Source organism: Pipistrellus kuhlii, unplaced genomic scaffold (genome assembly GCF_014108245.1).
Source record: "Pipistrellus kuhlii isolate mPipKuh1 unplaced genomic scaffold, mPipKuh1.p scaffold_m20_p_1, whole genome shotgun sequence".
NCBI classification, from domain to species: Eukaryota; Metazoa; Chordata; class Mammalia; order Chiroptera; family Vespertilionidae; genus Pipistrellus; species Pipistrellus kuhlii.
This window is the reverse complement of record NW_023425404.1, coordinates 55,489,754-55,514,738: the sequence shown is the minus strand read 5'-3', so window position 1 is coordinate 55,514,738 and position 24,985 is coordinate 55,489,754. Positions and strand designations below refer to the sequence as shown.

Genomic DNA, 24,985 nt, shown 5'->3' with positions numbered 1-24,985 from the left:
ACCAAAGTGACATGCAGGGAAGCAAGAAGTAGTTCTCCACCTCTGTGAAGCAGCAAGAAGGCCAAGGCCCAGGACCTCCATTTATGGCTCATGTCCCCTGCCAGTCCCCTCCCCGCAGAAGGGTAGAGGCCCAGCAAACAGCCTGAATGCCTGGTTTGGAAAAAGAGAGAGTTGTTTTCACAACAGATTTCCACACAAAGGCCACTGCATGCCTGGCAGCAATGCAGCAAAGCCTGACCTCTCTCAGCGACTCTTCTGAACAGGGCAGGACCTGACATGCAAAAGTTAGCAAGGTGAAAACAGCTGCTCTAAGCTGCACTGGGCGTTAATCAAACCACCTCCTGAATAGCAGGAAGGCTTATATCAAGGACCTTAATTTACCCCCAAGGCCCTGTTTTTACCTTGATTTAACAATTCTCACTACCCAGCAATCTGTTGTCCTCATCCCATATGAGGCCCCAACCTTGGGGTTCTGCTGCTCCTGTAGGCTTGTCTTTGGTAGCTCCTCAAGGAGAAAAGCTCCCCTGGAAGGAGAGAGAGCTTTATTTTTATCCCAGTTAAAGTCCCCATCCAATGCATTAATAGCCACGATAACCTTGGTCCCAGGCATTTCCTGGAGACGCTATAACCTGCTGGGGTTAATGAACTCTCCCTACCATTAATTCCTGGGAGAGGCCATTGGCCTGAATTGTTACTTAATTACTCTTCTGTGTACAGCTTCATAAAGCAATGAAATGCCTTCTTTCAGGAAGAAGGGAGATGGTAATGGGGTCATCAGAGGCCATTAATTTTACAAATAGTTTGTTGGAAACTACAGTGTGTTAAGAAGTCACTCTGGACCACAAATCAACTCAATGTGGTCCTTATCAAGTCAAGATCCAAACTTCCCAGGTTAACATGGTTCACACACACAGAAAGTTACCAATGGTGCAGAATCGGGCCAAATATACATACTCCGGTATGTAGAAACGTATTCATTGTATGTATTCTGCACTTGATTTTATCATCCTCTTTTAGCTCCTATGCCTATAGTTGGGGGGAGGGGGTGAAGACTCAATGGGGCCAATTCAAGATAATCATGAACTTTTCCCAGTTAAAAAAATCTCTTTTGGGTAATTTCCCGGTATTTTAAGAAGATTCTCCCTCTTCAGAGCTCTCTTCTTTCTCAGGAAGTGGGAGGGATAGGGAAAAGCTCTGCATCCTTAAAGCATTGAAGGAGGAGCTTCGGGTCTTCATGCCTCCCCTCGGGGCTCCTGGACCCACTGGCCTTCCCAGCAGCATGCTGGCCCAAGCTACTACTGACCACAGACTCGCTATTACCCGTGACTGTGATGTCTGTGGATTGTGCATCTATCTCAGCAGGACATAAGGTGTCCAATTTACTAGGACTCCTAACACATCTACATGACCAGCTCTAACAATGCCCATCTGCTTTCTCTGCTCTGCCCTGTTTGAAACTGCAACACCTTCTCTCCCACACACACAATACACCATGCATTTCCTCTTACCCACTCCGCCCATTTGTTTCTTCCTAGCATTCTGCTCTGTTATCGCACCAAATAAAAATAAATATATTCATTTATTTTGTTGCTTGTGCTACCCTTCCCCCATAAATACACATCCTAGAATGTAAATTCCACGAGAGCTCAGTGTTTTGTTCACTCTGTCTGCCTCCTGTTAGAACAGTGCCTGCCTGGCATATAAAGGTGCTCTCTCAATGTTTCAGTGTTTGATGAATGAATGAATGATGAATGAATGAATGGTTAGTTAGCTACATAATGGGATCAGACTGCTGGTCTTAGGACTCAGAGTTCTCACATTAGTCACACTTGGGAGGGAGCTCAACCTCCCAGAGAAATAAAAGAAAGGGGCTACCCCTTCATGCACCCCAGAAATCAGGCCCATTAAATCAACTGCTACCAGAGGGAAGACTCGGCCATGAAACACGTGTGCCCATCTAGGCTCTGAACTCTACACCAGTCCTGAGAACCCATTGTCATCCTCCTCATTGTGACATGCTGCCCCACCCACCTAATGTCAACAGCAGAGCCATGACTACGTGGGAGTTACTGAGATTCTACTGGATAGTTCCAGTGGGAAAAGATTAGACTCTTCAGAAGAAAGCTGACTAGGGCAGAATCAGAAAGATCATATACATCAGGGGAGGTAGAGCTTGTTGAAGAAATGAAGTAAAAGAGAAAACTGAGGGGCAGAATGAGCCAAAAACTTTGGCTTGGTTTTTCTTAGCCAATTTAATATCAAAGATCTTAATATACAGAGATTCCTGCAGAGGCCAGGCTAGAGAGCAGAGGAGTTACTTTTTAGGGTGGTTATACACACCATCCTCATTGAGGCCTTAAAGAAAGCAGCAAGGCCTAGAGCAAAAAGTTTATACACAGAGGTAAGAATAAAGATTATACTTTATTCTTACCTCTGTGTATAAACTTCTAAAGGTTTTGGGTTAGTGATCCATCTCTGAATATACCTCCTAGCAGGACATATATTTAACTTGCCAGCATTATCCCTATCTCCTCACTTTATCCTTACTAAGGCATAATCAGATATCAAAAGGCTAGGTTTTGTCATGGCCAAAATGTGAGGATTGAAGGGAGAAAACCAGTTAATTTAATTTTGTTCCTATGTTTTGGACTCTTAGCTAGTTACTCTGTGTTTCATATATAGACCCATTTCCCCAATTCATTAGAAACATCTCTGCTGGTATTTTAGGGAATCAACAATGGAAGAACAGAAGGAAAATCAGCTAGATTATGAGTAAGTAATCATGATTATGCAAAGCCACATCCAAGGACCAAGGTATGAAGCAGGTCTGCTATTGGTGCTTTCCCTTGTCCTCTAGTCTCCCTTTCTCCTCCTCCTCTTATCTATCTGTCTTCCACTGTACTCCACCCCAAGGCCTTTATGCCTACCTGAAATGAGAACATTTGCAAATTTCCTATCTAAGCCAGCTTTCCAGGGTAGGACTTTCTTTTCCAAAATCATCCCATTCCTATTCAAAAGTCCTTTTATCTGACTACCTTAATTCTGGTTAATCATTTCAAAGACAATCCAAGGAAAAGTTTCTTGAGAGCTTCACGTGTGCCAAACACCCTTTCTAGACTACTCTAGTGTTACCATTCAAATTTACTTCTAAAAAGATGTTTGCATGTTTTATTAAATTTATTGGGGTGACATTGGTAAACAAATAGGTTTCAGTGTACAGTTCTAAAATGTATCACCTGTATATTGCACTGTGTGTTTCCACCCAAAGTTAAACCTCCTTTTGTCACCATATATTTGAGCTTTACTATCTCTTCCCCACCCTTCTTTCCCTCTGGTAACAACCAACTGTTATCCACGAGTTTTTGTTTGTTTGTCTTGTTTGTTTTCAGTTTTATATCCAACATATGAGTGATATCATAGGGTTCTTAACTTTTTTCATCTGATTTATTTCACTTAACATGATATTCTTAAGATCCATCCATGTTGTTGCACATGACAATATTTCAGCTTTTTCCTATGGCTGAAAGTATTCCATTGTGCATTTGTACCACACCTTCGTTATCCAATCATCTATGGAAGAGCACTTCTGTTGTTTCCATGTCTTGGCTACTGTGAATAATGCTGCAATGAACATAGGGATATATCAGTCTTTACAAATATTTTCAAATGTTTTGGGTAGGTACTGAGAACAGAGATTGCTGGGTCATATGGTAACTCTATTATTAATTTTTGAGGCAACTCCATACTGTTTTCCATATAGTGGCTGTACCAATTTACATTCCCACCAACAGTGAATGAGGATTCCTTTTCCTCCCCAATATCTCTAACACTTACTGTTACTTGTCTTATTGATGATATCTCATGGTAGTTTATATTTGCATTTCCCTAATAGCTAGTGATGTTGAGCATCTTTTCTTTCATATATCTGTTGGACATTTGCATGTCTTCTTAGGAGAAGTGTCTGTTCAGGTCCTCTTACCATTTTTAATTGAATTATTTTTTGTTGTTGAGTTATATGAGTTCTTTATATAGTTTGGATATTAAACCTTTCTTGGAGGTGTTGTTTGCAGATACCTTTTCCTATTTGATTGGTTAACTTTTTGTTTTGTTGAAAGTTTATTTTGCTGTGCAGAAGCTTTTTAGCTTTATATAGTGCCATTCATTTATTTTTGCTTCTTGTTCCCCTTGCCTTTGAAATCAAATTCGTGAAATCTTCTCTAAGATCAAGACCCATAAATTTAGTATCTATGTTTTCTTTTATGCAATTTATTGTTTCAGGATTGTATTTAGGTCTTTGATTCATTTTTAGCTATTTTATGTATGGTCCCAGAGAGCAATCTAGTTTTATTCTTTTGAATATGGCTTTCCAATTTTCCTAGGACAATTCATTAAAGAGGCTTCCTTTTCTCCATTGTATGCTTTTGGCTATTTGGTTGAAGATTATTTGCTCATATATCTGTGCCTTTATTTCTGGAATCTCAATTCTGTTCCATTGGTCTGTATGTCTCTTTTTCTGCTGATACCATGCTGTTTTGATTATTGTAGTATAATTTGACGTCACTTTGTAGTATAATTTGACGTCAGAGAGTGTGATACCTCTGGCTTTGTTCTTTTTTTTCTCCTGGCTGCTTTAGCTATTCAAGGTCTTTTGTGGGTCCATGAAAATCTAATGATTTTTGTTCTATTTTAAAAAATAATATTTCTATTAATTTCAGAGGAAGAGAGAGAGAGAGATAATAGAAACACCAATGATGAGAGAAAATCACTGGCCAGCTATTCCTGAATGCCCCTTACTGGGAAATGTGTCCTGACCTGGAATCAAACTGTGAACCCCTAATTCATACATGGGTCAATGCTCAACCATTGAGCCACACCAGCTGGCTATTCTACTTATTTAAAATACCATTGGGATTTTAATGGGGATTGCATTAAATCTGTATATTGCTTTGGGTAATATGGCCATTTCAACTATGTTAATTCTTCCAATCCATGAACACAAAATATCTTACTGTTTCTTTGTGCCTTTTTTCAATTTATTTAAATAATATCATAGTTTTCAGTGTATATGTCCTTCACATCCTTTGTTAAGTTTATTCCTAGGTATTTTATTCTTTTTGTTGCAATTGCAAAGGAAATTATTGTTTTTTCTTACCCTGAAATTTTGCTGTTAGTAGATTGACTTTGTATACTGCAAATTTATCTTATTCGTTTATTGTTTCTAATAGTTTTTACCTGGAGTCTTTGGGGTTTTCTATATATAAAGAATCATGCCATCTGCAAAAAGTAACATTTTTACTTCTTCATTACCATTTGGATAACTTTTATTTCTTTCTCTTGCTTGATTGCTCCTGCTAAGATTTCCATTACTATGTTGAATAGCAGTGGTGAGAGTTCCTGATCTTAGAGGAAAAGTTTTCACTTTTTCATCTTGAGTCTGATATTAGCTGGCAGTTTGTCATATATGGCCTTTATTATGTTGAGATATTTTCCTTACACAATCATTTTATTGAGTGCTTGAATCATAATTGAATATTATATCTTGTCAAATTAATTTTTTGCATCTATTAATAAGATCATATGATTTTTATCCTTTATTTTGTGAATGAGGTGCATCGTATTGACTGATGTTGAACTATTCTTGAGCTCCTGGGATGAACCCCATTTGATCATGACGTACTATCTTTTTAATGTATTGTTGTATCCAATTTGCTAGAATTTTGTTTTGGAGTTTTGCATCTGTAGCTTTCTTTTTGGTGTGTTATTCTCTCCAGATTTTGGTATCAGGGTAATGTTGGCCTCATAAAATGTGTTAGGAAGTATTGCCTTTTCTTCAATGTTTTGAAAGAGTTTGAAAAGGATAGGTATTAAACCCCTTTTGAATGTTTAGTAGAATTCATGAGTGAAGCCATCTGGCCCTGAACTTTATATATATATATATATATATATATATATATATATATAAAATTGATTTTTTACAGAGAGGAAGGGAGAGTGATAGAGAGTTAGAAACATCGATGAGAGAGAATCACCTATCAGCTGCATTTTGCACACCCCCTACTGGGGAAGTGCCCAAAACCAAGGTACATGCCCTTGACCAGAATAGAACCTGGGACCTTTCAGTCCACAGACCGATGCTCTATCCACCGAGCCAAACTGGTTTTAGCTGGACTTTTACTTTTTTAGAGGTTTTTGATGGTTGCTTCTATTTTCTCACTGTTGACCATCATTCTGTTTAGATTTTCCAGGTCTTCCTGATTCAGTCTAGGGAGATTATATATTTCTAAGAACTTGCCCATATTCTAGGTTACTGTTTGGTGGCATATAGGTTTTCACAGTATTCATGTATGAACCTTTGTATATCTGTGATGTCTATGGTTACTTTTCTTTCATTTCTGGTTTTGTTTGAGTCTTTTCTCTATATTCTTTAGTGAGTCCGGGCAAAGGTTTGTCAATTTTATTAATTTTGTCAAAGAACCAACTCTGTTGCCTTAATTTTTTGTATTGTCTTTTTATTTTCTGTTTCATTTAATTCTGCTTTAACTATTTTTTTTCTTTGGCTAAATGTGGGCTGAATTTCTTCTTTCCCTAGTTCTTTAAGATGTAATATTAAGTTGTTTAGTTAGGATTTTTCTTGTTTCTTGATAGCCTGTAATGATATGAACTTCCCTTTTATTACTGTTTTTGCTGCATCTCAATAGTTTGATATGTCATATTCATTCTCATTTGTCTCTATGGATCTTTTTATCTCTTCTCTGACCCATTTGTTTTGTAGTAGCATGTTGTTAATCTCTAAATATTTGTGGTATCCCCCCTCCTTGCTTTGTGCAGTTGATTTCCAGATTCAGAACATTGTGAACATACTTGGAGACACAAGAAAGCACAGAAAGTTTAATGGATTCAGAAATAAAATAAATGAACAAAATGAATATTTTTACCAGAGTCTGAAACTTAAAAAAAAAAAAAGAACCAAATAGAAATTCTGAAGATGAAGAACTCAGTAAAAGACATGAATGATTAGCAAACTGAGGAAAAAGAGTTGACTAGAAGGAGGAAAGAATTAGTGATATTGAAGACAGAAATTTAGAAATGATTCAGATGGAAAAAAAAAAAAGATTTGAGAGTAAAAAACAAACAATGAACAAAAAAAAACACAAAAAATGAAAAAACTACGAGATCATACTTTGTACAATATAATTTCAATCTTCTTAAAGTTGTTGAGGCTAGTTTTGCATCCCAAAATATGGTTTGTGCTTGAGAATGTTCCATGTGCACTGGAAAAGAATGTATAACTTGTTCTGGAATGAAGAGCTCTGTAAATGTCTGTTATGTCCATTTGGTCTAATGCGTCATTCAAAGCCAATGTTTCCTTACTGACTTCCTGTTAGGGTGATATACCCATAGCTGTCAATGGTGTACTTAGATGCCCTACTATAACTGTGTTTGTGTCAGTTTTTCCCTTTAATTCTGTTAGTAGTTGCTTTATATATTTTGGTGCTCCCTGGTTGGGTGTATGTATGTTGAAAAATATGTTTGTTTTTTTTGAAGTATTGTTCCCATTATCATCATAAAATGTCCACCGCTGCCTCTTGTTACTTTATCTTAAAATCTGTTTTGTCAGATATAAGTATGGCTGCATCCACTTTTCTCTGCTCATTTGCTCAAAAAATCATTTTCCACCCTTTCACTTTGAGTCAATATCTGTCCTTACAGTTTAAATGTGTCTCCTAAACGTCACATATGATTGGTTTTTTTTAATCTAATCTGTTCCTCTGCCTTTTTATTGCTAAATTCAGTCCATTGATATTTAGGGTGGTTATTGATGTATGCGGATTTCCTTTAACCATTTTATCTTTTATTTTCTGGTAATTCTGTGTCTCCATTGTTTCTTTTCCCTTGTGTGTGTGTTTGTTGTTTTAGTTTGGAGGAGTCTATGATTTTTTTTCTCTGTTTTCTCTTTTTTTTTAACTAATGTGTCTCAGTTTTAGGTTTTTGTTTTATTTTGTTTTGTTTTTGTTTTGTTTTGTTTTTGTATGTGGTTACCATTGGGTATATGCAAAAGGAAGTCCTTTTTCTTCTGAATGCATCTTATCTCCATTCCCCTTTGCAAATTCAGACCTTTACCTCCTCCCATTTTATGTTTTTATTGTCACAAATTATCTCTATTTTTTATGAGTCCATTTCTAAATTATAGTAATATTGTCTTTGCCTTCTCTCCATTTTTAATGTTTTTACTTCCTTTAAAATTTATTTTAAATGAATAATACCCATTTCTGAAAAAGGGGTACAATATACTGCTTCTGTCTGTCTAATAATCTTACTCATAGTTTTGTTTCAGATGTAATTAACCCACTTCATTGTGGTGATAAATTCTATCAGCGTCTGTATGTTTGGAATAGCCTTTATTTCTTTTTTCATATATATAGGATAACATTCTTAGCTGGTAGATTTTCTCTTTCAATAGTTTAAATATTTGATTTTACTCTCTCCTAGCTTGTAGGGTTTATGCTGATAAATCTAATGGGATTTCCTTAACATGTTACTGTCTTCTTTTCCCTTGCCTGCTTGAGAATTCCTTGTCATTAATTTTTGACAATTTTAATATTATGTGCCTTGGAGAAGGTCTTTATAGATTGAGATAATTAAGTGTTCTGTTTGCTTCCTGGATTCAAGGATCTAGCTCTTTCCATAGGTTTGAAAAGTTTTCATGAAATATTTGAATAGGCTCTCTATTCTCTTGTCCCTCTCTTTTCCTTCTGGTGAGCCTATTACTCTTTCTGATGTAGTCAGATAGTTCTTGTAGTTTTTTCATCTTTTGTTTTATGTTTGTTTGTTTGTTTGTTTGTTACTCTCAAATTCTTTTTTCATCTGCATCATTTCTAGATTTCTATCTTCAATATTACTAATTATTTCCTCCATCTAGTCATTTCTGTTTCTTCAGCATGCTAATCATTCATGTATTTTACTGAATTCTTCATCTCCAGAATTTCTATTTGGTTCTTTTTTAAAGTTTCAATCTCTGGGAAAGTATTCATTTTGTTCATTTATTTTATTTCTGAATTCATTAAACTTTCTGTGTTTTCTTGTGTCTCACTGAATTTTTTTCAGAACTGAAATCTTGAAGTCTTTGTCATTGAAATCATATATTTCTTTACATTTATTTTCTGAAGATTTTTTGTTTCCTTTCTGAGCTACCTCATTACTTCGGTTATTTTAGGTATTCGATGGATTCCTTCTCTGTCCAGGCATCTGAGGGAATTATATTATTAAGAGTGACATTCTCTAGTAGATTGATAAGGAGAAGTCTTTCTTTTGTTTTTCATTTAGGGGCACTGAAGCACTGATGGTTCTTTTAGTTTCTCTTGCACTGCACTGGCTTCTGGGATTTCCTATAACCGTTTTATCTTTTTTTCTGGCATCTCTGAAGGTGAAAAATGCCCTTTATTTCTTAGTGAGGTGGGCATATCCTTTGTGATCAGGAATCATTGGTCTCAGGGCACCACCCCCATAGGGGAATGTACCAAGCTGTACCCTGCAACCAGCCTCTGCCAACAGTGAGTGGGAGTGAGATGAGCTGGGAGAGACCACCTGACACTTTTATAGCTTTGTCTTCCCCCCAGTACTGATGACTGCCAGATATCACTTCTGTGTCTTTACCCCCTGTCATAGAGATCAGCAGCAACATTTACCCATGACTCAGGAGAAAAAATACCTCCATTGTTCCAGTTCACAGGGTTGAATACAGTGTGCTCTGTAGTCCAGCACTCACCACTACAGCATCTTCTGGGGCCTGCTGCAAGCTCTGAGAGGGTGAGGGGGAGCAAACTCTGGATGGATGAAGGGAAATGGCCAGGCTCCTTGGCTTTGTTTTTCTGCCTGTCAATGGCAGCTGCCAGATAGTTGCAGTAACCTCTGTGCTCTGTCTCCACCTGGGTCATGGGTTTAGCCACAGCGTGCACCAATCACTCTGGCAGAGCTTACAGTATCGCCTTGCTTTTCTAAGCTCAGGGAGTGCAGGCAGCCACCTGGTTCTTCCCCCTTCCCAAGATGTACTGTGAGCTACAGGTTGTCAGTCAATGGCACTGTCCCACACTTCTTTCTCCCATCCCTCTTCCCTAGCTCACTCCTACTCACCCACCTTCAGAAGTTTCAGCGTGCTTGTCTCTCAGACATGTTTGTGTGTTGAGCAGGGAATCCTTTGTTGAATTATAGCTGTTTAAATTGTTATAATTTTAAGGGGAGAGAGCAGCGGAACCTCTCAAACTGTCATTCCTCTGATGCCACCAATGTTTGCATTCTTGAAAGTGAATGCTTCGGTCATATTTGTGCGCTCAATGTTATGATTTCCCATGGTAGTTCTCAAGCTTTCTACTAGGCAATGGAGAAAATTTGAGATGGGAGGGAGGGGAATGACTAAAGCCCTACCTGCTGGTGGAAACCTCTTGTGGCTCTGCACAAAGCTGGGCGCAACCATAGTGATGTGCCAGCTGCCTGAAAAGTACTCAATAAAAGTGCATTGTATGAGCAGATGTTTGTGAAAAATGTGTATGACAAACCATTCTCTTCATTGCACGAGGAGATTTAGGGAAGCAAAGCTCCTGGAAGCAGAGTGGAGCACTCTGAAAAAGCTTGAGGAAAGAACTCCACTGGTGACTGAGTTTGTAAAGCATGATTAAGAAATATAACTTCTTAAGAATGAGAAATAAAAGGCTTGCTCCCAGAGAGAGTGATATTAATGAATTATAGGTCTATTAGAGATTCCCTTTAGCCCAAAGTTTGTTGATCTTAAGATAACTGGCCCTTGTTCATTTGGGGGGGCTGAGCTTATAGGTCAAATAAAGTGGAAATCTTAAGACTGGCCCAGTCAAAGAGGAACATTGACAGTTTGAACATGGACCTGGAAAAGGATATGCAGAGAATAGACGAAGCAAATCAGGAACTTCTCCTCAAAATCCATGAGAAAGAAGATGAGATTCAGAGGTGAGTGTTAGGGTTTCATATGTGAAACTCCCTATCTAAAAAGAGGGGAGAAGGGTGAATTTTCCAGCTTGCTCTAGAGACCTCTATCTTGTACAGCAAAAACTTGCTTCTTCATTCTTTGGCATTTCTCTTTGACTTATGCCCTGAAATATGGAAAGTTTCTAGCAGATTTCTAAGAGACTAGGTGACACTTACCTGAGTAGGAGGAACATTGTGTGTGTGACTTGGAAAGCAGGGGAGTCTTACTTCTACTACCTTTAAAGTGAATCTGATTCTAAGGATCCAGGAAAGGAGGGTTCTAAACCTGAGGTTTGTATTTGTTTTCTTTGAAGTACCCTTAAAACTGATTTCTGTGTTTTATCAGTTCTGAAACTGTCAGGTTCTCACAGTTTGTGCTTGTGCCATTCAGGCTGGAAAGTGAGATCACTCAGACCAGAGATTCGGCAGAAGATGAGCAGTGGGAGAAGGAAAACAGTGCCGCCCTGGAAAGGGAAAGAGTCTTGCAGGAGGTGGAAGAAGAAACAGATAGACTTGTAAGCTAGAAGCTGGGGAGAGCTATTGGATAAGTTTTATTCCTCATCCTGTCCCTCACCAATTGCCAGAAAGGCTAGTCCTCCCTTCTTTATTCAAAAAAGAGTCAACTGAAAAGTCATGGTGGACAAAGAACATAGTATATGCATAGCCCATGGACATAGACAAGTGTGGCGATGGCCAGAAGGGCGATGGGGTTGTGGGTTGCGTGAAGGTGGGTAAGGGGAGGAGGGATGCAGAGCATCTGTAATAGTGTCAACAATAAAATTGAAAAAGAAGAACTAGATGTATTTAATTAAAACAAACAAAAAAGCCATGGCAGAATGAGTTCATGCATGGAAAGGGATGTGTGGAAAGCAGAGTTTCTTTGATAACACTTAATATTGGTAGGCCCTACAGTGGGCGTCTCTGTCCCTGGAAAGTTGGTGTGTATATATTGAGATCAAACCACAGGTTCTTTATGAAGCAAGGTAGAGTTGCTGCAGGAAAATATCACTGGGTTGAAATGGAGAACAATCCACTGAATAAAGAAGGATGGTAGAGTACGGATGCACACTTACACTCTGCCTCTTTCAACAGGAAAGGAAGAATGAGACTCTGGTCCACAGTATAGGAGAACTTCAAAGAAAGGTAGAATGGAGTGCTGTGTTTCCCCAGTGTCCCCACATCATTCCCAGTCATCAAAGAGGCAAGGAGGGAAAATCACTATAGGAACCCAGATGTCAGGGAGGCCTGAGCTGGGGGTGGGTACTACTCCTGTTCCACTCTCCTGAGGCTGAACTTCATGACTTAAATGCCATTGATTCTCCCTGGAAGCACAAGGTGAGAGCAGTGGATGGGATATCCAGGGTATTCAGTGATCCCATGGGGTCTTCATTCTACCACAAGAAAAGGCATTCCAACAGACACTCAGTTGAAGTAATTAACTGGAGCCTTTGTGGTGAAGTAAGTTTTACTTTCATCAGAGACTTTTAAAAAACAAATTTCAAGAAGTCTCTTTCTGTTGTCCAGGCATTCCCTCTACCCCAACTTCTACTCAGAGTACAGTGGATTTCCTATGGTTACCCTACTTTATGACCAATACCTGCAACCCTGAGTGACCCAAAATTGAGTTCAGGGAAGTAGTCCTGTTTTGAGAGGACTCTAGCTTTGGTGGCTAAGACTAGTGAGAAGATGAAAGTAGAATTAAAATGTTCCTGTGTATCCACCAAGGGACCATCTTCTGGCAGTTTGTTTATTTGTTGTTATTGTTTTGTTAAGGGTGGGGGGAAAACAGAGAGAGAGAAACATCAACACGAGAGAGACACATCGATTGTTGCCTTCCATATATTCCCTGACCTGGGCCAGGATTGAGCCAAAACTGAAATATATAAATGTCCTTCACCAGTATCAAACCCGAGACCCTTCAGTCTGTGGGCCGGTGCTCTCACCACTGAGCAAACCAACTAGAGTTCTTGGGAGTTTTTATTAAGACCAAGTTACTAGCCCCCATACATCAGAAAACGCCTTTGTCTTCTATAGCTTTTAATTTGATGTATTTTTAAATTTTTTGAAATGCTTTTTTTCTTTTTTTTCTTTTTTTTAAACCATAGCTTACAAGAAAATCACCTAAAGCAACCAGGTCTGAAAAAGGCAATCTAGAGGGAACCCCAAAAGAGTCACAGGTAAATGAAGAAAAAAAAAAACTATTTTAAATGGGTTTGGGGTATGTGACCAGGAAATAAGCCTTCAAGTGGAAACAGTTGTCAAGATTGGAATGAATTGTTTGTAGTTTTAGTCCCTGTCAAGCTTAAGACAGAGCCACTGAATGCTGAATTCTCCTCTGCCCTTAGTAAGAATTTTCACTCTGAAGCCACCTATTGTATTTTGTTCTCACTTCCATCAGGAAAAGCAGAGCACAAATACATATATAACATTGGAGTCTGTAGTTTAAATCCTGGCCCCAGCATTTAGTGTGGTTGATGTATGAAGCTGGGCAATTTAATCAGTTATCGCCAGCCTCGATTTGAAGATTGAATGAGGTTGTGTATATAAAAATTTGTGTGGATAAAATATTTTTCCCCTTTTTGGAGGGCTAAACTTTTAAAAGTCACATAATTTTAAGGTAAGTGTTTAAAAATGTGACTGAAATATATGTATGAATTCAGAGGCAGAACTAGGATTTGTAAATCTACTGTGAATTAGACAGTTCACACACCTTGCCAATAATTCCAATACAGAAAGAATTTGTTCCATTGTTCACTTAAATATTTTGCAACCTACCCAAGGGAATATTATGCAGCTATAAAAAAGGAGTTCTTACCCTTTGTGACAGCATGGATGGACCTGGAGACTATTATGCTAAGCAAAATAAGCCAGTTAGAAAAAGACAAATATCACATGATCTCACTTATATGTGGAATCTAAGGAACAAAATAAACTGACAACAAAATAGGTCCAGAGGCATGGATGCATGGAACATACTTAACAGATCTCCATGGGAAAGGGGATGGAGGGTCCAGGAAGTGATTAACCGAAGATTATATATATGCTTAACTCATGGACACAGACCATAGTATTGAGAAGATCTGGGGTGGGGCAGGGGTGTGTGGAGTGGGGCAAAAAAGGAGAAAAGGGAAATATCTATAATACTGACACCAATTAAAAAAATTCCATCCACATCTCAGAGTTTGCTTTATTTACTTGGATTGATAAGACTTTGTTATTTTCTGAGCATGGCAAAAGTATCCCCATTGTCTATATGATGTATATAGTGACCTCTACCTACTAAGCTCATCACACAATGCTTTGCATTTCTCTGATTTTGTTCCAAAGTTAAGTATCTGGGCACAACCACAACCATCTGATCAAAGATACAAGATTAATTAAAGACTTATTTATTTTATTCAGAGAGCAGATATAATTCTAAATACTTTCTGTAGAATTAGTCTTTGTCCTTGCCTTATCTAACTTCTCTTTTGTTTCTTAAACCCACACTTAAGCTAACATTGAACTATATGTATAAAATCTCCAAAGATATGAACCCACTAAAAATAGAAACAGAAGAGGAAAGAACAGGGAATTACTCCCCTATCTTCTGCTGGCCAATTAGTGTTGATGACTGAAAAAAAAGCACAGGAAGTCCAAATCTACCAAGTAAACTTGCTTGGCCATGCTTCTCCAGGAAATTTATCTGGAAAGAAAGAAATCTGGAGACTGCAGGTATAGTGCACATTGGGAAGAAATTAGAGCTCAGACTAAAAAGGATTAGAAGCCCCTTGACTTCTTTTGCCATATAACTACAGCAATCCGGATTTTTTCTTCCTTCTTCTCTCCAGAACAAGTTTTTCTGACAGTAACCCAGCCAGGATTTAGTGGTGACATTTTAAGTCTGGCTGTGCTGGCTATGTCAGGTGAGCTGAGCTGATAGACAATAGATAGAGAGTTCCAGACATTGTCAGAACAATGGCTATTTTTTCCTGGCGTTATCAACCCAGTCCTAAAGAGTTCTTAGAGGGTTATTAACCACTTGAATCATTCCCTTTTGCCCATCTGCATCTTAGAATCATCAGGTGATATCTCTAATTCTATGAAATACACAGCATTTCTTTTGCTTCTGGTCCTCTTATATGTTGGTGATCAATTCAGCAGTTTAATAGGATGCTTGCTTCAATTCCTTGTGACTCACATCACTGTCTTGAAAATAGAGTCCTGAGCACATCTGGTTGTCTGGCCCTGGATATAACTAATTGGAAGGGAAAGGAACTGTTGGAAGAGTACAGATGTGACATAATGGTACCTGGATGAAAGTGGGAACAATAGGGTTGAAAATAAAAGGAGGGATATGCAGTTATGACTGCTCTAGCTACAGAATAAACCCCAAATGCACCTATTTCTCTCTGTTCACTACTACCACCCTTTTGGAAGGCACTATAACCTCTCACACTAGCCTCCTACCTAGTCTTCCTGCTTCTACTCTTACTTCCAGGGTACATCCCATAAGCAATGTTCCATGCATAGAAAAGTCCTCTTTAAAAACACAAATCAGATTGTATCTTTACTACTTTGAGATCTTTCCTGGCTTATCACTGCAATTAGAATAAAGAATCAAACTAATTTTAGAAATTATAAAACCCCACATAATCTCATTCGTGGCAAGCATTCCTCACCTCATTTTCTTCTTTCTCCCATGTTCCAGCCACATAACTTCTCCATACACACCAAACTGTGCTACTCGACAGTCTTGGCCCTTGCTGTAACTTCTGCGAGGAACATATTTCTTCCAGATATCCATTTGTCTAATATTTATCACTTAGACATCAGCTCAAATAGCATCTCATCAGAGAGGCCTCAGCCAACCACCTATAATAGCTCTTACACCATCACTCACTCTCACCACATTACTCTGTTTTCATTTCCTTCATAGCACTTATCATTATCATGTCGACTTATTTGTTATGTCCCCCAACTAGAATGTCAGCTCCACGAGGCAGAGAGCCAATCAATCCTATCACCCCTGTATCGTCAGTGCTTCCTCTACCCCCTCCTGTCACTCCAGCATAGTGGCCAATAGAGAATTGGCTTTCAACAAATATTTAAGGGAGGAAAAAGAGGGATGAGGGGACGCAGAGAGTGAGGAGAGGGTGAGCAATTTATAAAAGGAAAAGGAATAGTGAACTTTTTCAAGATTGATGTTTTCCCTGAGAAAAAAGGCTAAAAAGGAAGTTGAGAATTGAAGTTTAGGGGTGAAGGAAGCACTGATGGATAGAAGAGGTCAAAAGTTTAGAAAAGCAGGTCCCCGGGCAGCTGCAAAGGATGCTGGATGGTTTGGCTCCTCCATCAAAAAGACACCTGCGATGGTGCCTGATGTACTCCAGCCACCTTCGAAAGAGCATTTCAGAATGGGTCCCCTCTGGTTTTCACTTTGCTGTGTTACCAATCTCCTTTCCTTCCTCCAGGCTAGGTTACAGCAGTTGGAGGTTTCCTGTGCTGACCAAGAGAAGAAGCTGACCAAGGTATCGGCAGGAATTTAAACATTACTTCTCCCAAAGGAAAGGAAACCTAATCCTTGGTCAGACCGTTTAATGCATTCCTCAAATGACTGAGTTGGAATAGGATTCCAGATCCAGGCCATGAGGGACCCATGGAGGAGAGGAAGAAACATTAATACAGTCCCCTAGGTGTACTTCTTTCTGACATTGTTCCAGGGTACATCCCATAATCCATAAAATCCACAAATTAGTATCTATTCTTCTCCAACTCTTCCCAAATATTTCCCATTGGGATTGGAAAATACCACTTGTTTATCCTTTAAAAAAAAAATGAAATGAGTACATACATACAGCTAAAACATACTAAGAACAATTCACATTCGGGGTTTTCATGTAGAACGAAACAAGCATACTCTTATTCTTGTAGCAATTTACTGAGAGAACTTGAAAACTGAGTTTTGGCTTCTCAGGTAATGGAAGACTTTGCATTTGTGGTCCAGCTCTGTGAAGACCAGGCCCTCTGCATAAAGGTACAGCTCCTAAGCAAAGGGCTAGCAAAGGGTTTGTTAAGACACGGGATGAAATGTAACCAGGCTTTTCAAAGAATACTATCTCGAACAATTTTAACTCTTCAAGGTGGTATTACAAAAGACTTCATTCAGGGCCCTCGAGTCACCACAGCTAATATAATTCTATTACTGCCATGGTCTCCCAACCTGTCTGCTCTTAAATTAATAATGAGCACTTTGCCTATTTATAATCCCTATTACCTCAGGGTCCTGCCCAATGGTGAATTATAGTGAGAGATCAATAGCGGTGGGGTGGGGGCAAGGAAAGCAGACAAAGGGGCAATAGGAATACCACACACTCATGTTACAATGTAATAATACATGCTTATTATGATTAGAAAAAGCATAAAGTTTCTCATTAGTAACTTTGGTTTCTTTTCTTTCCCTTTGAAGAAATACCAGGAAACTTTGAGGAAAATAGAAGAAGAATTAGAGACCCGGTTCCTTGAGAGAGAAGTGTGAGCTTTGGCAAACAAAGGAACATCCTGGTTTTAGTGGTAACTCCATCTCAGCCTGGGTCAGAGCAAACATTTCTCTGACCAGTTCTTAGCTGGAATTGAGGGTGCCCAGCTTTCCCTGCCAGTGATCTGGTGGACCCCCGTTAAACCATATCAGCATTAAAGTGCAGGTCCTCCTCCCCTTCTTCTAAAAAGACTTGAGAAACACATCTCCTTTTATAAGTGTATCATATTAACAATTATTCAAGTTTATATTAAGGTCAAAAATATATGCTTTAGAAAGGATTATTGGTCAGTCACCTTGATAAGTAAGACATTCCTTATATATTACAGAAAGTATCTTAAAACTTAATACCATCCTTATTTCCCCCAAATATATGAAAACAAAACCATATGGGATAAAAATTAAACTAATCCCTAGACAAACATTAAATCTATCATAGTATAAAACTCAAACTATATTAAACTATGAACATTAAAAATTAGAAAGGAGGGGCAGAGATGGGTGGAGGTGGAAGGGGATATAAGAGGGATACATGGTGATGGAGGGGAAACAAAATTTAAAAAATAGAAATGATAAATAAGAGTCTAAATGGTGAGAAACGAAAACTGAAAATCTCATTTCCATTTCTTGACCCTCCTTATAAGTCAAATCTAAGTTTAGTCAAGACGTATTTCTATTTATTAAATAGTTTTGAATCTTGGGAATCAAGAGAAGGAGACCCAAACTGCATTTAGTCTCTAAATAGCCCAAATACTCACTATGGCCTGGGGGTAAGTGTACCATGACTGGGAGATCCTCACCTCTAAAGGACACCTTCAAGCTTGCCCAACTTCTTGAGCATTAGCTATGGCTCGACTTCTAAGCCAAGATCCTAGAACAGGGCTGCCCATAAGAACTTTCTGTGCTATCCAATAGGTAAAACCTAGTCACCTATTGCGTTGTCTCTAAGTAACTGATTTTTTCTTAATTTAAGTGTAAATATCTACATGTAGCCATAGTGGACAGCTATTTAAAAACAAGAATCTAAAATTATTTTTAAGTTTATGAATAATATGAATATTTGAGTGTACTTTATTCAATCCCTATTTTGGTTCTTTTCCCCAAGATCAAAAGTCTTGAGCATGAGCTCGTCAAGAAAAGGGCATAACAGAAAAAATAATAAGGTAAGCACTCCACTGACCCTTCAGCTTCTCTCAGTGCCAATGCCTCTCAAACGAGTTTTCTAAATACCACAAGTCACCAACCATCTATCAGTCTTCCTATGTGTATTTTCCAAGAATAGTACCAGACATCATTCTAACTAGCCTAAGACCTAAGGGAATGCAGAATGGAAGCAAGAAGGAACATATAACTGAGGGTACGCTTTATGGAGAGGAGACCAGCACACAACACGTACACCACTCATTCCTTCCATCTCCCACATTCCTTCCATCTCCACAACCACATAGTCTTTCCTGATGATCCCAACATGGTCCTGAATCTTTCACAACACAGAGCGTCAGGCATCTCTCACCATCTAATCAGAGTTGGCCTGAGTTAAAACATAAGAAGTCATTGCTTCTTTGTGTCTATTTATATATAACATCATGATGTCACCAGGATATATGCAAAGGTCTGAAGGAAATAGAATTAGGTATAAAGCACTAGGCCTCTTGGCCCATGTGACATCTTATATATAGCAGCAAGTACATAAGACAAAAAAATAAACTTTTTGGACTTTACTTTTGTAATTTATATTGGCTTTAGAGCCGAGGTTGGCATTCACCAGAAATGTTATGTTGTGGAGATATTTGGACTTTATAATCTAACAAAAGAGAACTTATCTGTTCCTTATAAACAAGTATCAATATTTAACCTTTGAGCCTGAGCAGGTGTGAGTCAATGATTGAGTATCAACCTATGAACCAGGAGGTCACAGTTTAATTCCCATCAGGGCACTTGCCCAGGGTTGTGGGCTCTATCCCCAGTAGGGGGATGTGAGAAGGCAGCCAATCAATGATTCTCTCTCATCATTGATGTCTCTCTCTCTCTCTCTCTCTCTCTCTCTCTCTCTCTCTATCTATCTATCTATCTATCTTTCTCCCTCCCACTCTCTGAAATGAATAAAAACATATTTTAAAATAGTAATAACTAACCATTGATTGTCCTTGGAGTCATCCAGATGTTTAGATATTTGTTAGACAATGTTCATAGTGGCCATGGTTCTCTTTGTCCTAAACAAGATAGTCTGGCCCCAAGCTTGCATAACCTCTCAGCAAACAAAACTGAAATTGACCTCTCTTGAACCAAGCATGGCATGCTCCCTGATGTGTCCCACCATCTATTTCCAGTAGCTATTAGTGTTCCCTCTGACCACCTGTCAGAGGAAAAACAGTTATCTTTATCAAGATTATCAATCCCATAATGGTTTTCTGACTATGATGTTTAAGCAATCTGTATAGAGAGGCTGCCTGTGTAACTGTGCTGTGTAACTGTCTGCTAGCATGCCACCTGATCTCACTCCAGCTGTAACCAAATCTGTAACCCAGGAAGTTTCTAATTCCAGTTCTGTGAGCCTCACTACCCCACTTTGAATGATTATAATTTCTGTACATATTTTTATTTTAAAGTTAAAACTAAAATAAAATAACTAAGAAAATACTTTAGAATAGAGATACCTCATAAATTCAGGATCTATCGTCACCCTTACATTTTTATAACTTTTAAAACTTATCCCTTTGAATAAGTTTGCATGGTTTTCAAAGCCTGTAACTTCTCTTAAGGATTACTGGCTGAGGAGAAGGTAAGGGCGCACCTGAGAGAGCCCAGAATTGGCAACATGCTTTACCTTTCTATGCCTTCATTTATTCCTATCAGTCTGTAAAAAGAAAACATAAAATTTTTATATATTTTTTATATTTTAAATTTTAATATTTTGCCCTTGCCTGTGTGACTCAGTTTATTGAGAACTGCCCCCAAGCACCTGAAGATCGACAGTTCTATTCTCAGGGCATATGCCCAGATTGTAGGTTCACTTCCCAGTAAGAGTGCATGTGAGAAGCAACTGATCAATGTTTCTCTCTCACATCAATATCTCTTTCTCTCTCTCTCTCTCTCTCTCTCTCTCTCTCTCTCTCTCTTTCTCTCTCTCTCTCTCTCTTTCCATCTTCCTTTTTCTCTCCCCCTCTTCTTTTCTCTCTAAAAATCAATAAAAACATTTTAATATTATATCTATTTATGCATATTAAAATATAAGTTATTACCTAAATACTATGTAACATTAACTAATGTTCACTGAATATTATTTTACAGTAGTGGTAGCTTCCAGAAATTGCTTATCAGTGTTTCTTCTTCTCCCAGGTTAATTCTCTCCAAAATAATGGAATATGGTTCTGTAAAAGGTAAGTAAGTATCTTTGAGTACACTTCCTGGAAAACTGAGAGTTATGCTTAGCCATCCTGGCAGAAAGTGAAGTCTAGACAAGGAGAACTTTGTAAAAACACACACACACACACACACACACACACACACACACACACATCAACAAATTAATGTCATAGATGACTATGTTTCTCAGTTCTAATGTTATGATTTCTTTCTTCAAAGACAATTACTAATCTCAACTTTCCAATACTAGAAAATAATGGCCCAATGGCCATCAGAAACAAGAATCATTCATCTAAAACAGATACAGCACATCTCATCTTACTCCATTTTCCCTTTAATAATTTGAATTAGCTTGATGTATCTAGTTCCTCAGTAGCATCAGTAGTTTGAAAATGGGGAGATCATTCTGTGATTCATAAGCATGATTATTGGGTGTTCATGCTATTTTGTATAATAGTCCTCCTTCAAACCTTGTTACAATGTCAGTACATTACCCCTCTGATATGGGGGGGGGGGAATGAGGAGAGAACTTCTAAATGCAAGTATACTACTATCTAACAGCACATAAAAGAGAGAGAGAAATGACTAAGAAAAGAGATAGCACCTAACACTATCCAACACATAAAAATTGCCCAAAAATACATGTTAAACTAAATAAGAACTCAAGATTCAAACAACTGAGTGGATATTATTAGTTCTGAGGGACTCACTGTGATAGCAAAGTAAAATTGGTATTCATGAGGCCCTTGAATTTCCAAGAAAAGGTCAAATTGTGTCCAATACAATCTGTTTAAGAAGGCATAAAGTGGTTTGAAATAGGATGTAAAAAGAGTTCCATCAAAATAGTTAACATGAAATTATTGGTAGTTAAAGGTTAGCTTCAATTGTCTGGAAATTTTCATACCAGATAAGTGATGCATTACTTATTTTGATATATCTAAATATAAAGTTTTCTGAACAACTAGCAGAATTTCTTCACCTATACTTTAATACCAGTACCCAGCCTGGAATTTCCTGTACAATTTACAATATCCAAAATCTGGGAACAGCCAAAGTGCCCATCAATAGATGAATAGATAAAAAATCTGTGGTATATTTATACCATGGAATACTATACAGCAGTCAAAAAGAAGAATATCTTACCCTTTGAGACAGCATGAAGGGACCTGAAGAGTATCATGTTAAGTGAAATAAGTCAGTCAGAGAAAGACAAGTATCGCATGATTTCACTCATATGTGGAATCTAATTAACAAAATAAACTGGTGAATGGAGTGGATCCAGATACATGGAAGCATGGAACAGAGTGCAGAATCTCCGAGAGAAGGAGGGGGAGGGTGGGTAGGTAGGAGGTAATCAACCAAAGACCTTGTATGCATATTTGCATGGCCCATGGACATAGTCAATGAGATGGTGAGGGCCTGGGGCTGGGGGTTGGGATGGGTTGGAGGGGGTCGGTGGGGAAAAAAAGGGGACATATGTAATACTTTCAACAGAGAGTTGGTATCCAGAAGAGAGCTTCACAACATCCTGCAAGTCTAGTTCATCATATCAAACTACAAATATCTTTCCTCTTGTTCTGCTCTGACATCCTGTGGAGCACTGACTCAAGAGATAAGAAAGCTAGGTTATTCCTAGGATTTTCCCTGGAAATGTCATTCCAGAGATGTCATCGCAAAACCTTCTCATGAATGTTATATGCAGCTTCAGGGAGAGTGGTGGGAAGAGCCTTGTAAAGGGCTTCTGATTCTAATTCTGACCAAGATGCTGTACTAGAATGGATCCTGGGTCCTGTCACCAAAATTGACTCTATAGGAAAACTTTAACAGCTGGTAGGAATGGACTGTTTTTGACTGGTGTGTGAAAGTGGATGGTAAATTTGTCCTGGGGCAGTCGAAAGCCCAGCACAGGTAGATAAGGGTAATACAAAAACAAACAAAAACGGTGGAAGCTTCCTCCTGCGTATTATTTTAAAACCACATGTGCAAAATAATCAGTTAAAGAAGAAATAAAGAATACCATAGGGAAATTTGTAAAAATGTATCAGGAAATATTAAAAGTAACAAGAGTGAAAGAGAAATACCATAGTTATGGATAGGAGGCCTTAACGTCAAAAAGATATCAATTGCCTCCAAATTATTAATAGAGTCAATTCAATTCCAAACTCCCGAAAAGATTTTTCATGCACCTAAATAAAGTTCTAAAAAATACTGTATATGGGAGAGTAAGAATTAACAATAACCTGGGCAACTTTAAAGAAGGGCAAGGAGCAATGCTCTTCCATGAATTGCTATGAAGCTACAGCGATTATGATTGTGTAGTATTGTCACAGGACTTAGAAAATTGACCAATGAAATAAAACAAAAAGTTCTGAAACAGTGCACTTATAGAATGTTGATATGTGACAGTTATTGTATGTCAGAGGGGAAAGGAAGAATTGTTCAATAAATATGGTGAGGAGAAAATGGTTATCCAGATTATTACTCTTCAGTATATACAAAAAGCAAGTCCAGATGTGCTGAGGACTGAAATGTCAAAAACAAAACAAAACAAAAAAAATGGGCATTAGTTACCTACCGCTGCAAAAAAAGAAAACTCATGGACATGGACAAAGTGTGGTGATTGTGAGGGTGGATGGAGGTGGAAGAGGGCATAGAGGGGATAAATAGTGATGGCAAAACTAAATAAAATAAAATAAAATAGAATAAAATAAAATAAAATAAAATAAAATAAAATAATAAAATAAAATAAATAAATAAAATAAAATAAAATAAAATAAAATAAAATAAAGGTTTTCAAAAGAAAAAAAAATGACTCCAAAACTTAGTGGCTTCAAACAACAAACATTTGTTATTTCACAATTTCTATGAGTCAGGAATTTGTGAACCACCTAGCTGATGGTTCTAGCTCAGAGCCTATTAGAAGGTTACTGTTAAGATCTTGGCCAAAGTCGTAGAAGGTTTGGCTGGGACTAGAGAGTCAATGTTTAAGGTAATTTATACACACATCTGGCAAATTTTATTGGTTATTGGCAAGAGATCTTAGTTCCTCATCTCATGGACCTCTCCACAGGCCTGATTGTGTGTCCTCACAGCATGACTGCTGGCTTCCTCCTAAGTGTAAAGAGGAAGCTGCACTGTCTTTAGCGTGCAGCCTGGGAAGTCACATGCTATCACTTCCACAATATTCTCTTCTTTTGAAACAAGTCATTAAGTCCAGTCCGCATTCCAATGGAGGGGAATCTCTTGAAGGGAAAAATATCAAAGAATTTGTGGACATATTTTTAATCATAAACGCTTAATAAAATAGTATCTCTTAGGGCTTCAGATAAGAAGTGATTTTTTTTTAATGACACAAAAATCATTGATTCTAATTAAAGAAAGGGCTAATAAGTGACTGCTGGCTTCCTCCTAAGCTTAAAGAGGAAGCTGCACTGTCTTTAGCATGTAAATATTCTCTTAACTAATCATAAACTCTTAATAAAATAGTATCTCTTAGTAGTGTGTAAATGCCTTTATATGGGATTGTTGAGAATAAAAGGAGACATTTGACTACCAAGAAGAAGCTTGACATGCATTTTCATATGACTTATTATTTTGTTTCAGGTTTTCTAACCTCTAGTTAACAGTTTCTTGGCTTTATCTTTGCAGGATTTTTCGATACTCCTTTTTCACCACCCTGTTCTTCATCCGACTTCTGGGCTACTTGTTTTTCCATATAAGTTTTATAAACCCAGATGTACTTATCAACGTATTGCCCAAGATACTGAGCAGGGGCATCTTGTGGAAGCTAAAAAGCTTCCTGTTTCCATCTCTCACGCTTGAGACAGAGGACATGCTACCCCACTGATCCCCAAGAAATATCCTTGAGCGAAAGAAGCAAGTGGTATCAGTCTAGGAGACAGCAGACCTTGAGGAGGGAAAGGTTTTCTTCCATTTTCCCCATGAGGTTGGCCTGCTTGATTACCTTTTCTCCCCATACTGTCTTTCCAAGATTGACCTTGCCCAGTAAAGAGCTCTGTCAATAGATTTCTGTGGCTCTGTGGATACGCTAAACCGTACCAGACAGTAAACAAACTAGACCATTTTTAGAATAACATCATGGATGCTAAG

General features: G+C 38.1%; 1 protein-coding gene and 1 non-coding gene across 3 annotated transcripts; both read left to right on the top strand.

Moving 5' to 3' along the window:
• Positions 1-2,737: 2,737 nt before the first annotated feature.
• On the top strand, positions 2,738-24,722 carry TMCO5A (transmembrane and coiled-coil domains 5A). Of its 2 annotated transcripts, none has more exons than XM_036407884.1 (11): positions 2,738-2,772; positions 10,828-10,977; positions 11,387-11,510; positions 12,088-12,138; positions 13,101-13,172; positions 16,446-16,502; positions 16,949-17,008; positions 17,441-17,505; positions 18,615-18,705; positions 21,635-21,639; positions 24,524-24,722. In XM_036407884.1, exons 1-11 carry the CDS (start codon positions 2,738-2,740, stop codon positions 24,720-24,722), a joined length of 909 nt encoding a protein of 302 aa, XP_036263777.1. The 2 variants fall into 2 exon arrangements, with proteins under 2 accessions (XP_036263777.1, XP_036263855.1); XM_036407962.1 differs by lacking the exon at positions 2,738-2,772 and adding an exon at positions 2,783-2,814.
• LOC118710823 lies at positions 21,276-21,379 on the top strand. Its single transcript, XR_004985549.1, has one exon. It is a non-coding gene; the product is annotated as a small nucleolar RNA U13 (small nucleolar RNA).
• Positions 24,723-24,985: the final 263 nt, after the last annotated feature.